The sequence below is a fragment of the Tachyglossus aculeatus genome, chromosome 12, assembly GCF_015852505.1.
Source record: "Tachyglossus aculeatus isolate mTacAcu1 chromosome 12, mTacAcu1.pri, whole genome shotgun sequence".
NCBI lineage: Eukaryota > Metazoa > Chordata > Mammalia > Monotremata > Tachyglossidae > Tachyglossus > Tachyglossus aculeatus.
In genome coordinates, this window is record NC_052077.1 from 2493162 (window position 1) to 2510742 (window position 17581).

Sequence of the window (17581 nt, forward strand, 5' to 3'; positions counted from 1 at the left end):
CCCACCAAATTATCACGTAGTTTTAAAGTTATGCCTCATCTGTTGCTCAGCTCTTGCACATTTTCTGGGTATGAGCCAATGGAAGCCACTGACTCTGGCCAGGAAAACACAGTTCAGTTAACATTCATTTTCAATGTGGAAGCGATAGAGTGAAGCTTCAATGCCCTGCTTCTCATTAGCACGGAGGTCAGACAGTCATTCCATCGTATTTATTGAGCGCTTACTGTGAACAGAGTACTGTACTAAGCGCTTGGGAGAGTACAATATAACATAACAAACATTCCCTGCATCGGAGGGGAAAGGGAGAGGTGGGAATGGGTGGGAGAGATAGAGAGCCTGACAGTTGACTTATTTTCTGTTATCTTCTCTTAAGACGGACACCAAAATGTTCTATTTGTCTGTGTTTCCAAGATGCACATATGTCAGCAAGCTGCATTTTAAAGTCTGCATCATCCTTACCTTGTCTTTGAACTCTCCATTAAAAGCAAACTGATTTTCTGGCTTTCCATCGGGCACTTTATAAAATCGGAACCAGTTCAGCGTGGCTTCAAGGTATCCTGGCTTGTACTTCCTGACATCATCGATATCTGTATATTAAAAAAAGACAAAGTGCAGGCATTGTTAACATCAGTTTAATCGGTCCTGTGAGACAGTTTGGCAGGGTGGTCTCCTTTTTTTTTTTTCTGTTTTGTTTCCAATACTCAGAGCTACAGAAATAATTCTACTCCCAAACTCTACCGAACGGTTATCTTCCCTTGTCATTTATTGTGATACAAAGGGCTTGCCTATCAATCTTTTACCATAAACTGACAAACAGACCTCTTGGGGAATAGTTTCCTTCCTTCTGAACATCAATGTGAGAAGTCAGTCAGTCAACAGAACTGTGAGCAGAACCATGAGCTAAGATCTCGGGAGAGTTTCGTAGATTTAGAGTGCTTTGCACATAGTAGGCGCTTAATAAATGCCATTAAAACAAAACAAAACAACATTCATTCATTCAATCGCATTTACTGAGCGCAGAGCACTGTATTAAGCGCTATGCACTCTTCTTGCCCATTCATTCATTCAATAGTATTTACTGAGCGCTTACTGTGTGCAGAGCACTGTACTAAGCGCTTGGGAAGTACAAGTTGGCAACATATAGAGATGGTCCCTACCCAACAGCAGGCTCACAGTCTAGAAGCCCATGAAGAGCTTACAACCTAACAGGGGATACAGACACAGAATAACGTCACTCCTAGAAGAAAGAAGTGCTTTACTAATAATAATAATGATGGTGATGGCATTTATTAAGCGCTTACTATGTGCCAAGCACTGTTCTAAACGCTGGGGAGGTTACAAGGTGATGAGGTTGTCCCACGGGCATCCCCATTTTACAGACGAGGGAACCGAGGCCCAGAGAAGTGAAGTGACTTGCCCAAAGTCACCCAGCTGACAAGTGGCGGAGCCAGGATTTGAACCCACGACCCCGACTCCAAAGCCCCGGGCTCTTTCCACTGAGCCATGCTGCTTCACGGCAATTAAGAAACAAGTGGCTGGAAACGGACATCTCAGTTCACGATCACCCTATGGACCGTAATTTGTGAAAAACCCGGAATGCTTCCTTTCCATCCATTCATTCATTCATTCAGTTGTATTTATTGAGCACTTACTGTGTGCACAGCACTGTACTGAGCGCTTGGGAAGTCCAAGTTGGCAACATATAGAGACGGTCCCTACCCAACAGTCTGCCTCCAGACGTTGTAAGTGTGGGAGCTGAGGTGGGATGGGAGAAGAGATGCTGACTTTTTTGCCACCTCCCCATTTAAACTCCCTCGCGGCGGCCCTGCGTTCGCTCCCAAACTCAAAAAATATTGACGGTTCCCCCGCCGTCTCCTCAGTCTCAACCTACGGTTTGCTCACGGGCTGCCAGACGCAATTAATCACCTCTCCATCACCTCTGTGTGCAACCTCTGCATTAACTACATGTCTGCGAGCCCGCTGTTGGGTAGGGACCGCCTCTATATGTTGCCGACTTGTACTGCCCAAGCGCTTAGTACAGAGCTCCGCACACAGTAAGCGCTCAATAAATACGACTGAACGAATGAATGGATACGTGGGATGGAAACGAAAAGGAAGGAAGAGAGGGAGGGAAGGAGGGACATTAAAGAGGCATTAAAGCCAGAACATTTTGAGCCTTCTAAGAATATTCTTTCCTATTCTGGGACAATCTACCGCAAGTCTAGACAAAGCTGGGAGGTCTGAGCTCGCCCAGCTCAATGATGATGCCCAGAAGACTGATGAAATCCAGCCAGCGTGAGACTCGGAGAGCTGGAAAACAGCTGGAAAGATACATGAGAAAAAGAGGAAGGCGGAATTGCCTTCAGTGTTAGTAGGCCATTCATTCGGCACGGGCTTTGGGGGCAGAAGTCATGGGTTCAAATCCCTACTCCCTGTAAAATGAGGATAAAGACTGCGAGCCCCGTGTGGGACAACCTGATCAACTTGTAACCTCCCCAGAGCTTAGAACAGTGCTTTGCACATAGTAAGCGCTTAATAAATACCATTATTATTATTATCATTATTATCATTATTATTACTCCGCCAATTGTGAGCTGTGTGGCTATGGGCAAGTCGCTTAACTTCCCTGTGCTTCAGTAACCTCATCTGTAAAATGGGGATGTAGACTGTGAGCCCCCCATGGGATAACCTGATCACCCTGTAACCTCCCCAGTGCTTAGAACAGTGCTTTGCACATAGTAAGCGCTTAATAAATGCCATCATTATTATTGTTATTCATTCAATCGTATTTATTGGGTGCTTACCGTGTGCAGAGCACTGTACTAAGCTCTTGGAAAGCACAATTCAAAAATAGAGACAATCCCTGCCCACACCAGGCTTACAGACTAGAAGGGGGGAGGCAGACATCAAAACAAGAGGCATCAATATAAATATTTACTTATAATATAATAATATAATAAATAGAATTATAATCTATATACATAAAAACAAGTAAACAGGCATCAATGTAAAAAAATAGATTTATACATATGTATACACAAGTGCTGTGGGGTGAGGAGATGGGGTAGAGAAAAGGGAGCGAGTCGGGGCGACGCGGAGGGGAAGGGGAGCCAGGAGAAGCAGCGTGGCTCAGTGGAAAGAGCCTGGGCTTTGGAGTCAGAGGTCACGGGTTCAAATTGTCAGCTGTGTGACTTTGGGCAAATCACTTCACTTCTCTGTGCCTCAGTTACCTCATCTGTAAAATGGGGATGAAGACTGTGAGCCCCCCGTGGGACAACCTGATCACCTTGTAACCTCCCCAGCGCTTAGAATAGTGCTTTGCACACAGTAAGCACTTAATAAATGCCATTATTAATTGTTATTATTATTAAATGGGGGGCTTAGTCGGGGAAGGCCTCTTGGAGGAGGTGAGCCTTCTTCTATTTTCGCTTTCTATATTTCACCAAGGTGTGTATTCCTCTTTCCTATTAATAGGATATACGGACAACAAAAGGAACCAAAAGGATTTGTGGCACACGGCTACAGTTTTGTAAGAAGGTAGTCATCCCCCTGCGTTTCCCAACTTGCTTTTATTCTCTATGGGTCATTTAATTATACGCTCTGCTCCCCTCTTCAAAAACAGAGCAAGACTGTGGGTTCACTTTTCGTTAGTTTTTCTTTTCAAAAAATGAAGAGTTCCACCAATCACGCACCCACTAGGAATGACTTCGCCTTAATAATCCCCCCGGCCCCCTGACACACAAACACACACCGCTTTTGTGGATAGACTAATTCAACCTCTGGCAGGGTCACTGGGTGACAGAGTCACAGGGGTTCAATCAATGGTATTTAGTGAACACTTGGTAAAGAACACTGTACTAAGCGCTTAGAGAATTACAATGCAATAGAGTAGGTAGACATGATTCCTGCCCGCAAGGAGCTTACGGTCTAGGGGGAGACACCGACATTAATATAAGTGCCAACTTGTACTTCCCAAGCGCTTAGGTCAGTGCTCTGCACACAGTAGGTGCTCAATAAATACAACTGAATGAAGGAATGAAAGTGCTCTGGGGATGACAGCTGGATGAATAGCAAGTGCCTAGAGGGTTTAGAATTAAGTGCATAGGAAATACAAGGGAGGGCTAAATTGGGGAAATGAGGACTTGGTGGGGGAAGGCTTCTTGGAGGAGATGGGGTTTTAATAAGGCTTTGAAAGTAGAAGAGTTGCGGTCTGTCATATATGAACGAAGAGAGTTCGGAGACAGAGGAAAGACGGGGGTGAAGAGTTGACGACGAGCCAGATGAGCCGGGTACAGTGAATAAATTGGGGTGAGAAGAGCGAAGTGCTCAGGATGGGTTGTAACAGAAGAGCAGCGAGGTGAGGTTAGCTAAAGTCAGTGCTTTAAAGCCGACGGTACGGAGTTTCCGTTTGACGTGGAGGTGGAAGGACACCCGCTGGAGGTCTCTGAGGAGCGGGGAGATGCAGACTGAACTCTCTTCAGAAAATGATCGGGGCAGCAGAGTGAAGTACGGACTGGAATTGGGAGAGACAGGAGGCAGGAGGTCAGAGAGGAGGCTGATGCATTTGTCAAGGCTGGAATGTAAGCGATTCCATTCCAGGGTGACAACAGTGTGGATGGAGAGGAAAGGGTGGATTTTAGCGAAGTTGTGAAGGTTGAACCAATGGGATTTGGTGACAGGCTGAAGATGTGGGTTGAATGAGAGAGATGAGTCGAGGATAACGCCAAGGTTAAGGGCTTATGAGACAGGGACGGTGATGGTCCCGTCTGTAGTGACGGAAAAGTCACAGGGAGGACAGAGTTTGGGTGGGAAGATGAGAAATTCTGTTTTGGACATGTTAAGTGTGAGATGCCGGCAGGATATCCTAGTAGAGATGTCTTGAAAACAAGAGGAAATGTGAGACTTCATGGAAGGAATAAGGTCAGGGCTGGAGGGGTGGATTTGGGAATCATCAACATAGAGACCGTTGAAGCCGTGGGAGTGAATGAGTTCACCGAGTGAGTGGGTGTAGACGAAGAATTGTGTAGACGGAGAACTGAAGGGGATCTACAACTGAGCCTTGAGGAATTCCCACAGTTAGATGATGGGAGGCAGTGAGTGGGTGTAGACAGAGAATTGAAGGGCATCTAGAACTGAGCCTTGAGGAACTCCCACAGTTAGAGGACGGGAGGCAGTGAGTATAGACAACTCACTACAGGATTTTGGAGAGGAATGGCTGGGGGGGTGATAGGGCGTTAACAGGATGGAGCCGTGGGGTCAAGGGAGGGGTATTCTTAGGATAGGATGGGGGAATACATGGGCACGTTTGAAAGCAGTGGGGCAGGAGCCATTGGAGTGAGCGGTTGAAGAGGACCGTCAGAGAAGGAAGAAGGGAAGGGGCCAGTGTGGAGGTGTAGAGAGACGGGGTTGGATGTGCCAGTGGAGAGGATAGATCACTTCTTATACTGCTGGGAAGGACGGGAGAGAGGAAGAGGGGGCAGGAGGAGGATGGGACTGGAGAAGAGCCGGGGAGATTTTAGGGAGGTCACGTCTAAGGGTTTCAATTTTATCACCGAAATAGATGGCAAGGTCATCTAGGGGCAGGAGCTGAGTGAGGCTGGGGGGGGACAGAGGGTTTTGAAGAGGGAGTTAAAAGTCTGAAACAGCTGCCAGGTAACAGGCACGGAAGCGAATAAGGAAGGAGCAATATCGTTGCTGGGCGGAGGAGAGGGTGGAGTTAGAGCCGTTTTCTGACAGCGAGTCATTCCGAAACCCCTCGGGAAGAAAGGGGATCGGCTTTTCAGACTTCACACAGAAGGCTGTTCGAGTTCTAGGAAGAGGGTCTTAGCTTTTTGAGTCTCAAGAAGCTTTAGTGAACTAAAGATGTTTCATAGGATACATTTCAATCCTCTCTCAACTCATTTATCATGGCCCCAAAGCCAGTAAGAACTGAATCTTGGGACAGTTGTTAAAGTTTTACGACTCTGAATCTATTTCCACAACTTCAGCTTGAGTTGGCCTTTCTCTATTTTGCCTTAATTTACGATTTATCACAATTTATCACTTCTTTTGAACATTTCTTTGCTCCATTTTCACAATCACAGTCTTTTTGGATGAGCAACGTCACGTTCTTATTCCCCTGGGACTACACAGTTTTCCTTTGGATAGCTTTGTGGAGTTGGAGAAGTTGGGAGAGCAGAAAGGAAATTTCAGATAGTGGTAGTCTAGGTTCAGAGATGAGCAAATAATAATAATAATAATGATAATTGTGGTATCTGTTAAGTGCTTATGCTTCAGTGCTTACAACAGTGCTTGGCACATAGTAAGCGCTTAACAAATACCATCATTATTACTATTACTATGTGCCAAGTGCTGGGACGGAGACAACGTCATCAGATCCAGCATGGGGCTCACAGTCTAAGTAAGCGAGAGAACAGGGATCGAATCCCCATTCTGCAGGTGAGGGAACGGAAGCAGAGAGAAGTTGTACTTCCCAAGCGCTTAGTACAGCGCTCTGCACACAGTAAGCGCTCAATAAATACGACTGAATGAATGAAAGTTAAGTGACTCGTCCAAGTTCACAGGGCAGACGAGTGGCGGCGGCGGGACTAGAACCCAGGTCTTCTGATTCCCAGGCCCGTACTCTTTCCGCTGGGCCACGCTGCTTCTCGGACCAAAGCACAGATTATTATTTTTTTGGTTCATCCGGAATTTCAATTTCAACAGCAAGGAGCAGGGGATAATAAAAGACGCCAAGCAGTAGCCAAGGAGACAATGCTTGAATGCCTGGCAACTGACCGAAGAAAAGTAGCTGGGATGTGAATAAACATTCCTGAGCCTTATGAAAATAAACACGTCAGGAGGCCGCCGAGGGAAAAGTTAGCATTGGCCGAAGCTGTAGGCTGTGACGGGGATTTCGGTTTCTCCCAGAGCCGTCCTGGCACACGCCAGCACACAAAGGAACCTACGTATATTTGAACATCATTTGGTTACTTTATATCTGAAGCTCCGCTGACCGCGTCCTCTTAAAAATAAGCATTTCCTGCCGCGTTCAAATGTTAACTCGGCGTGCGGCGTTTGTTAAACGATGGAAACGTCTAGCGGTTGATCGACTACGCTTAAGTGACGCAAATCCGAAAGAACAGGGGGGATGGTTTGACTGCATGAATGGGGAACTCTGCCAGGGCTGCCTCACTGGGTCTTCCGTGGGAGGAGAGACGGCTAATTAACTGGGGTGGGAAACTTCATCTCGGTGGGCGTAGTTTCAGAACAGCGAGAGAGCATTACATTGTCCGCCTTCGACAGACACAGACGCGAGTTACGTGGTTGAAACTTCACACCCAACGCGAATTAAAACCCCGGGCTGCAGCCCTGACCACGCTGGGCGACGGGCCCGGAGGATCCTCAGCGTTGCTGTCTCCGGAACGCGTCCGAACTTTTCCTTTTCATCTGAATAAGTCACAGGGGGAGTTAGGGCTTCCCTCTTTCGGTGTCTTTTCGCATCAGTGTCACTAGCGATAAGGGATATCACACGTTAAGCTTTTACGTGTTAATCACCCCACAGGCCGCTCAAGCATGGACTTAAATTTTTTAAAAAAGGAATTTCAGAACAATTAGCTTTGGGGCCATATTTTTAAATGTCCCTTTATTACTGCAATAAACATGCAAAAAGGGAAATGCTTTGTGCTTTTTGCCGGACACCAACTTAGGATATTCATTAACTTTTTTATTCTGCGGACACTAGCTTAGGATATTCATTAACTTTTTCATTCTCACGACTTAAGGGAATTCTTCTTAATAAAAGATGGTAAAAATATCAACCCGCTTCTGAAAAAAGGGTACCTTTGTAAGAAAAGAAGAAACCATTCGAGGCAAAGATAGACTTAAAACTGCACTCTAAGTTTCAAAGACAAAGGAGGAAAATGACCCTGGAAAGGATCATTATAAGAAAATTGTTTGGCATCGCTAAATAACAGTTTCAACCGGTCATGCTCAAAGTGGCCAGCTAGACTGGCATGTTAATTAATGTTCTTTAAAAGAATCCGTTGAAAAATGTGTCACAGTCAACAGCCCACTTCAAACAGTTCTGAGTCATCACTGAGATTCTGTGATAAAACACATTTTCAAACTTGCGGGATTTTTCTGAAACAATCAATGAGAGAGAAAATTAAAGGCCTTTCATGAAAAACCGAGGGTAGATTATTTTACAAATTATCAGCAAACGACATAAGGTCATTTGGAATTCTGTAATTTCCTAAAAAGGAGGGGTTTTTTAATTGGGTTTGCTGAGTGCTCTATGTCAAGTCCTGTTCTGAGCTCTGGGGTGGAGACGAGGTTGGGCAGAGTCCCTGTACCACAGTCGAAGTGGCAGGGAGGGGGATTTAAATCCCCATTTTACAGATGAAGTAGTGGAGGCACAGAGAAGTGACGTGACTTGCCCAAGGTCACACAGCAGACAAGTGGAAGAGCCAGGATTAATAATAATAATGATAATGGTGTTTGTTAGGTGCTTACTGTTCTAAGCGCTGGGGAGGTTACAAGGTGATCAGGTTGTCCCACGGGGGGCTCGCAGTTTTAATCCCCATTTTCCAGATGAGGTAACTGAGGCACGGAGAAGTGAAGTGGCTTGCCCAAAGTCACACAGCTGACAATTGGCGGAGCCGGGATTTGAACTCCAAAGCCCGGGCTCTTTCTGCTGAGCCACGCTGCTTCTCTATTGTGCGCTTACTGTGTGCAGACCACTGTACTAAGCACTTGGGAGAGGTGCTAGACACATGCCCCTCCCACTAGGAGCTTACAATCTAGAGTGGGAAGAGACAGTAAGATAATAATAATAATAATAATAATAATGGCATTTACTAAGCGCTTACTATGCGCAAAGCACTTAGAACAGTGCTCCAGCGCTTAGAACAGTGCTTTGCACATAGTAAGTGCTTAATAAATGCCACCATTATTATTATTAAAGCACTGTTCTAAGCGCTGGGGAGGTTACAAGATGATCAGGTTGTCCCACAGGGGGCTCACGGTTTTCATCCCCATTTTCCAGATGAGGGAACTGAGGCCCAGAGAAGTGAAGTGACTTGCCCAAAGTCACACAGCTGACAATTGGCGGAGCCGGGATTTGAACCCATAACCTCTGACTCCAAAGCCCGGGCTCTTTCCGCTGAGCTATGCTGCCTATTATGCGCTTACTATGTGCAGACTGCTGTACTAAGCACTTGGGAGAGGTGCTAGACACATGCCCCTCCCACTAGGAGCTTATAATCTAGAGTGGGAAGAGACATTAAGATAATAATAATAATAATAATGATGGCATTTATTAAGCGCTTACTATGTGCAAAGCACTTAGAACAGTGCTCCGGCACTTAGAACAGTGCTTTGCACATAGTAAGCACTTAATAAATGCCATCATTATTATTATTAAAGCACTATTCTAAGCGCTGGGGAGGTTACAAGGTGATCAGGTTGTCCCACGGCGGGGCTCACGGTTTTCATCCCCATTTTCCAGATGAGGGAACTGAGGCCCAGAGAAGCTAAGTGACTTGCCCAAAGTCACACAGCTGACAATTGGAGGAGCCGGGATTTGAACCCATGACCTCTGACTCCAAAGCCCGGGCTCTTTCCACTGAGCTACGCTGCCTCTCTATTATGCGCTTACTATGTGCAGACCGCTGTACTAAGCACTTGGGAGAGGTGCTAGACACATGTCCCTCCCACTAGGAGCTTATAATCTAGAGTGGGAAGAGACAGTAAGATAATAATAATAATAATAATGGCATTTATTAAGCGCTTACTATGTGCAAAGCACTTAGAACAGTGCTTTGCACATAGTAAGCACTTAATAAATGCCATCATTATTATTATTAAAGCACTGTTCTAAGCGCTGGGGAGGTTACAAGGTGATCAGGTCGTCCCACGGCGGGGCTCACGGTTTTCGTCCCCATTTTCCAGATGAGGGAACTGAGGCCCAGAGAAGCGAAGTGACTTGCCCAAAGTCACCCAGCTGATGGAGCCGGGATTTGAACCCATGACCTCTGACTCCCAAGCCCGGGCTCTTTCCACTGAGCCACGCTGCTTCCCCCTTCTAGACTGTGAGCCCACTGTTGGGTAGGGACCGCCTCTACATGTTGCCAACTTGTACTTCCCAAGCGCTTAGCACAGTGCTCTGCACACAGTAAGCGCTCAATAAATATGACTGATTGATTGATTCTCCGAAGATCATGGGGACCATCCCTATTTGTTGCCAACTTGTACTTCCCAAGCGCTTAGTACAGTGCTCTGAGCACAGGAAGCGCTCAATAAATAGGATTGAATGAATGAATGAACAAGTTGTGTCCAGTACATAGGTGCTGTTGGGGGAAAAGAAAGGTGGATCAAGTGTGCAAATCCAACTACAGGGGCAGTGAGGAGGGAGTGGGAGAAGAGGAAATGAGGGAAGGCCTCTTGGAGGTGTGATTTTAATAACGCTTTGAAGGGGAGGGGAGTGACTGTCCGTTGGCTCTGAAGAAGGAGCGAGTTCATTCAGTCAATCGTATTTATTGAGCGCTTACTGTGTGCTGAGCACTGTACTAAGCGCTTGGGAAGTCCAAGTCGGCCACATATAGAGACGGTCCCTACCCAACAGCGGGCTCACAGTCGAGTTCCAGGAGCAGTGTGGAATAGCGGACGGAACACGAGCTTGGGAGTTACAAGGCCATGGGTTCGAATCCTGGCTCCGCCACTTGTCTGCTGTGTGGCCGTGGGCAAGGCACTTCACTTCTCTGGGCCTCAGTCACCTCCATCTGCAAAATGGGGATTGAGACTGGGAGCCCCATGTGAGACGGGGACTGTGTCCAATCTGATCTGCTTGTATCCACCCCAGCGCTTAGGACGGTGTCTGGCCCACAGTTAGGTACTTAATATAATAATATAATATATGTAATATATAATATTATATATAATATAATATTATATATAATATTATATATAATGTAATATATACTATAACACAATATAAAATATATGATCATATATCATATATGCATACTACAGTATGATATATGATATAAATATATTATATATTACATGTAATATAATATATAATATATAATTATATAATATGATAATAACCACTGTTATTATTATATTATTATTATAATACTCACACGTGATAATATATAATCTAATAATACAATATTATTATTACTATTATTACAAAATAGACGAGATCGAGGCACAGTGAGTAGGTTGGCAAGAGAAGCAGCGTGGCTCAGTGGAAAGAGCCCGGGCTTTGGAGTCAGAGGTCATGGGTTCAAATGCCGGCTCCGCCACCTGTCAGCTGTGTGACTTTGGGCAAGTCACTTCACTTCTCTGGGCCTTAGTTTACCTCATCTGTAAAATGGGGATTAAGACTGTGAGCCCCCCGTGGGACAACCTGATCACCTGGTAACCTCCCCAGCGCTTAGAACAGTGCTTTGCACATAGTAAGCGCTTAATAAATGCCATTATTATTATTATTATTATTACTACTATTATTACCTGTAATTTATTTTAACGATTGTCTCTGGCTAGATTTCAAGAAGCCTTGAGAGCAGGCATTGGGTCTATCTACTTACTCTACTGTGGTTATAATAATAATAATAATAATAACAATAATAGCATTTATTATTCCCCCAGGAGTTTAGTACAGTGCCCTGCACACAGGAAGAGCTCAATAAATGTCACTGATGGATTCGCTGAAAAAAGGCATTCCTTCCCTCATCAGAAAGAGGAGTTCTCTCAACTCTCAGGGTGACCCCCTTAGCTGACACTCAAGAAAGGTTTTCCTCAGCCAAAGGGAAAAAGGATTCCGCAGAGGGCTTAGTGGGAATTCATTCAATCATATTTATTGAGCGTTTACTGTGTGCAGAGCGCTGTACTGAGCGCTTGGAATGATAAACGGGAAAAAAGAAAGTGATGCGAAAGCGGTTTCAGTGCGCCCTACAGAGAGAAATGCCCGGCAGTGGGGCAGCAAGCAATCCAAGCTCTTCAAATCTGGCCCAAGGAAGACTATATATATATATATATATATATATATATATATATATATATATATATATATATATATATATATATATATGTATATATTTTTGTATGTATTTATTACTCTATTTATTTATTTATTTTACTTGTACATATCTATTCTATTTATTTTATTTTGTTAATATGTTTTGTTTTGTCTCTGTCTCCCCCTTCTAGACTGTGAGCCCACTGCTGGGTAGCGACCGTCTCTATATGTTGCCAACTTGTACTTCCCAAGTGCTTAGTACAGTGCTCTGCACACAGGAAGCGCTCAATAAATACGATTGATTGATTGATTGACTATGGGAAAATCCCTATCAATCTCGGCTTTTTTCTTTTTACGGTATTTGTTAAGCGCTTATTACGAGCTAGGCGCTGACCCGAGCGCTGAGGTAGAGACGCCACTCAGGTTGGACGCTTAATCCCCATTCTCAGATGAGGAAACTGGGGCACAGAGAAGTGAGATGCCTCATCCCAGGTCACACAGCAGACAGGAGGTGGAGCCGGGATTTGAACTCTGGTCCTTGGGACTCCCAGTAAGCCACTAGGCTTCTCCACTTAAGGCAAACATCCATTTCTGCTCAGTGGAGATTCCAAGACTGAGCCAGTGTATTATAATAATAATAATAATAATAATAATAATAATAATAATAATAATGACATTTGTTAAGCGCTTACTATGTGGCAAGCACTGTGGTAAACGCTGGGGAGGATACAAGGTAATCAGGTGGTCCCACATGGGGCTCACAGTCTTAATCCTCATTTTACAGATGAGGGAACTGAGGCCCGGAGAAGTGAAGTGATTTAGCCAAAGTCACACAGCAGACAAGTGGCGGAGCCAGGATTAGAACCCACAACCTCTGACTCCCAAGCCCGGGCTCTTTCCGTTGAGCTACACTGCTTCTCTAATAATAATAATGGTATTTGTTAAGCGCTTACTATGTGCAAAGCACTATTCTAAGCACTGGGGGGATTAGAGGCCATCAGGTTGTCCCACAGGGGGCTCACAATCTTAATCCCCATTTTACAGTTGAGGCAACTGAGGCCCAGAGAAGTGAAGTGACTTGCCCAAAGTCACACATCTGACAATTGGCGGAGCTGGGATTTGAACCCATGACCTCTGACTCCAAAGCCCGGGCTTTTTCCACTGAGCCATGGTGCTTCTTAATTAATTAATTAATGATGGCATTTATTAAGCGCTTACTATGTGCAAAGCACTGTTCTAAGCGCTGGGGAGGTTACAAGGTGATCAGGTTGTCCCCTGGGGGGCTCACAGTCTTAATCCCCATTTTCCAGATGAGGGAACTGAGGCCCAGAGAAGTGAAGTGACGTGCCCAAAGTCGCACAGCTGACAGTTGGCGGAGCCGGGATTTGAACCCATGACCTCTGACTCCAAAGCCCGGGCTCTTTCCACTGAGCCACGCCGCTTCTCCGTATGAGGCGGCTGATGAAAGGAGGATAAATGTACCCTGGCAAGGACAACGGGAAACATTTCTTTTCTCCCCGGACGGTGCTCCTCTCAGCCCCAGCCAGGTCAATTTATAATAATAATAATAATGAAGGCATTTACTATGTGCAAAGCACTGTTGAAAGCGCTGGGGAGGTTACAAGGTGATCGGGTTGTCCCACGGGGGGGCTCCCAGTCTTAATCCCCATTTTCCAGGTGAGGCCCAGAGAAGTGAAGTGACTTGCCCGAAGTCACACAGCTGACAATTGGCAGAGCCGGGATTTGAACCACTGAGCCACGCTGCTGCTCGTTTCCACCACAACTCACCGCAGGGTGATGAAAACAGGTGACGGCTTTTCAAAACTAAGAAGGCAAGGCTGCCCTTAAATTATTACCTTCGTTTTACTCATCCATTGCTCGAAGAAGATTGTCTTTGGGGGCTGACTTCACGGCTACCGCTAGCTTCTGGTCAAAAGAAGGAATATTCGGTGCCGCTCTCGGGGGGAAACTGGACAGACATTGATCCACCCTCGAACAGCGCTGTTTTAGACTCTCGGGTCTTTTTGTAATCACTGAAACCAGGGCTTCAACTTCGACGGAGCCTGGCTAAAGGAAGCCACTGAAAAACCTTGTACAAACTCCCAGTTCGGAGCTATAGCCACTGTTTCTTGCACAGCTAAACAGGATCGCAACAGACGCTTCAAACAAAGTCCGTGGGAAGCGAGGACATATGTTTTTAATAACATCTTCCAAACATTCAAAGGCAGCGGCAGTTCAGATCCATATAAAGGCACGGCCTGTATTTTCTGCATCAGTAATAATAATAATAATAATAATAATAATAATAATAATAATAATAATAGCATTTATTAAGCGCTTACTATGTGCAAAGCACTGTTCTAAGCGCTGGGGAGGTGACAAGGTGATCAGGCTGTCCCACGGGGGGCTCACAGTCTTCATCCCCATTTTACAGATGAGGCTCAGAGAAGTGAAGTGACTTGCCCAAAGTCACCCAGCTGACAATTGGCAGAGCCGGGATTTGAACCCATGACCTCTGACTCCAAAGCCCGGGCTCTTTCCACTGCTTCACTGCTGCATTCAGTAATGGAGGTACCAAACCAGAGAATTCATTTTCTTTCAATAACTTGTACGTCCACAGGTTCTCTGAAAGGTTTTCAAATGTCTGACAGGCAGAACATAAAGAATGCGTGCGTAGATGATATTAAACCTGTATATATGTATAAATGTTTGCACGAATTTATTACTCTATTTATTTGTACATATTTATTCTATTTATTTTCTTTTGTTAATATGTTTTGTTTTGTTGTCTGTCTCCCCCTTCTAGACTGTGAGCCTGCTGTTGGGTAGGGACCGTCTCTGTATGTTGCCAACTTGGACTTCCCAAGCGCTTAGTACAGTGCTCTGCACACAGTAAGCGCTCAATAAATATGATTGAATGAATGAATGAATTAAACTAACACATTTTGTACCCTTGACTCCCGCCAGGCCCCACCCGACAGCTCTCTTTCCGACAGAGCTGGAAGCGGAAGCAGCGTGGCGGAGTGGATAGAGCCCGGGGCTTGGGATTCCGATTACTTGGGATTACTATTCTACTTATTTCATTTTGTTAATATGTTTTGTTTTGTTGTCTGTCTCCCCCTTCTAGACTGTGAGCCCGCTGTTGGGTAGGGACCGTCTCTAGATGTTGCCAACTTGGACTTCCCAAGCGCTTAGTACAGTGCTCTGCACACGGTAAGCGCTCAATAAATACAACTGAATGAATAAACAACATCTAGAGACGGTCCCTACCCAACAGCGGGCTCACAGTCTAGAAGAGGGAGACAGACAACAGAACAAAACATATTAACAAAATTAAATAATACATATATTCATTCATTCATTCAATTGTATTTATTGAGCGCTTACTGTGTGCAGAGCACTGTACTAAGCGCTTGGGAAGTCCAAGTTGGCAACATATAGAGATGGTCCCTACCCAACAGTGGGCTCACAGTCTAGAAGGGGGAGACAGACAACAAAACATAACAAAATAAAATAAATAGAATAAATACATACAAATAAAATAAGGTAATACCTACAAACATATATACTTCCCAAGCGCTTAATACAGTGCTCTGCACACAGTAGGCGCTCGATAAATACGATTGAATGAATAAATGACCTGGGTTCAAATCCTGCCTCGTGCCAGTCTCCGAGCTCCTCTGTGGCTCAGTTGCCTCATCTGTAAAATGGGGGTGAAGACTGCGAGCCCCACGTGGGACCGGGACTTTGTCCAACCCGATTAGCCTGTAGCTACCCTAGTGCTCAGAAACAGTGCTTGACGCATAGTAAGCGCTTCACAAATACCGTCATCATTATTGTTAGTAACAGAATTCAACAGACCGCAGTTTCAGCCTGCCTGGGGCTAATGGCCAAGCCAGGAGTAAAATTGAGGTCTCTGAATTCCTGATCCCGGGTTTTTCCAGCAGACCACACTTATTCATTCATTCAATCGTATTTACTGAGTGCTTACTGCGTGCAGAGCACTGTACTAAGCGCTTGGGAAGTCCAAGTTGGCAACATCTAGAGACGGTCCCTACCCAACAGCGGGCTCGCAGTCTAGAAGGGGGAGACAGACAACAAAACCAAACATATTAACAAAATAAAATAAATAGAATAAATATGTACAAATAAATAGAGTTATAAATACGTACAAACATATATACAGAAATACAGGTGCTGTGGGGAGCGCTTAGGACAGTGCCCGGCACAGAGTTAAGCGCTTAACATATACCAAAATTATTATTATTATTATTATTATTCGTCATCTTCAAATCAATCAATCGTATTTATTGAGCGCTTACTATGTGCAGAGCACTGTACTAAGCGCTTGGGAAGTACAAATTGGCAACACATAGAGACAGTCCCTACCCAACAGTGGGCTCACAGTCTAAAAGGGGGGAGACAGAGAACAGAACCAAACATACCAACAAAATAAAATAAATAGGATAAAAATGTACAAGTAAAATAAATAAATAAATAAGTAAATAAATAGAGTAATAAATATGTACAACCATATATACATATATACAGGTGCTGTGGGGAAGGGAAGGAGGTAAGACGGGGGGATGGAGAGGGGGACGAGGGGGAGAGGAAGGAAGGGGCTCAGTCTGGGAAGGCCTCCTGGAGGAGGTGAGCTCTCAGCAGGGCCTTGAAGGGAGGAAGAGAGCTAGCTTGGCGGAGGGGCAGAGGGAGGGCATTCCAGGCCCGGGGGATGACGTGGGCCGGGGGTCGACGGCGGGACAGGCGAGAACGAGGTACAGTGAGGAGATTAGTGGCAGAGGAGCGGAGGGTGAGGGCTGGGCTGGAGAAGGAGAGAAGGGAGGTGAGGTAGGAGGGGGCGAGGGGATGGACAGCCTTGAAGCCCAGGGTGAGGAGTTTCTGCCTGATGCGCAGATTGATTGGTAGCCACTGGAGATTTTTGAGGAGGGGAGTAATATGCCCAGAGCGTTTCTGGACAAAGACAATCCGGGCAGCAGCATGAAGTATGGATTGAAGTGGAGAGAGACACGAGGATGGGAGATCAGAGAGAAGGCTGGTGCAGTAGTCCAGACGGGATAGGATGAGAGCTTGAATGAGCAGGGTAGCGGTTTGGATGGAGAGGAAAGGGCGGATCTTGGCAATGTTGCGGAGCTGAGACCGGCAGGTTTTGGTGACGGCTTGGATGTGAGGGGTGAACGAGAGAGCGGAGTCGAGGATGACACCAAGGTTGCGGGCTTGTGAGACGGGAAGGATGGTAGTGCCGTCAACAGAGATGGGAAAGTCAGGGAGAGGACAAGGTTTGGGAGGGAAGACAAGGAGCTCAGTTTTTGACATGTTGAGCTTTAGGTGGCGGGCGGACATCCAGATGGAGATGTCCTGAAGGCAGGAGGAGATGCGAGCCTGGAGAGAGGGGGAGAGAGCAGGGGCAGAGATGTAGATCTGGGTGTCATCAGCGTAGAGATGATAGTTGAAGCCGTGGGAGCGAATGAGGTCACCAAGGGAGTGAGTGTAGATTGAGAACAGAAGGGGATCAAGCACTGAACCTTGGGGAACCCCCACAGTAAGAGGATGGGAGCG

The 17581-nt window shown here is 45.7% G+C and overlaps 1 protein-coding gene across 1 annotated transcript in view; it reads right to left on the minus strand.

Annotated features, from left to right (window-relative positions):
* The window catches only part of PPA2 (inorganic pyrophosphatase 2), an 88219-nt gene that overhangs the window by 20280 nt on the left and 50358 nt on the right, over positions 1–17581 (minus strand). The window contains exon 8 of the mRNA XM_038754936.1: positions 460–587. Coding sequence (XP_038610864.1) covers positions 460–587 — 128 coding nt within the window. The remainder of the gene's footprint in view (positions 1–459; positions 588–17581) is intronic.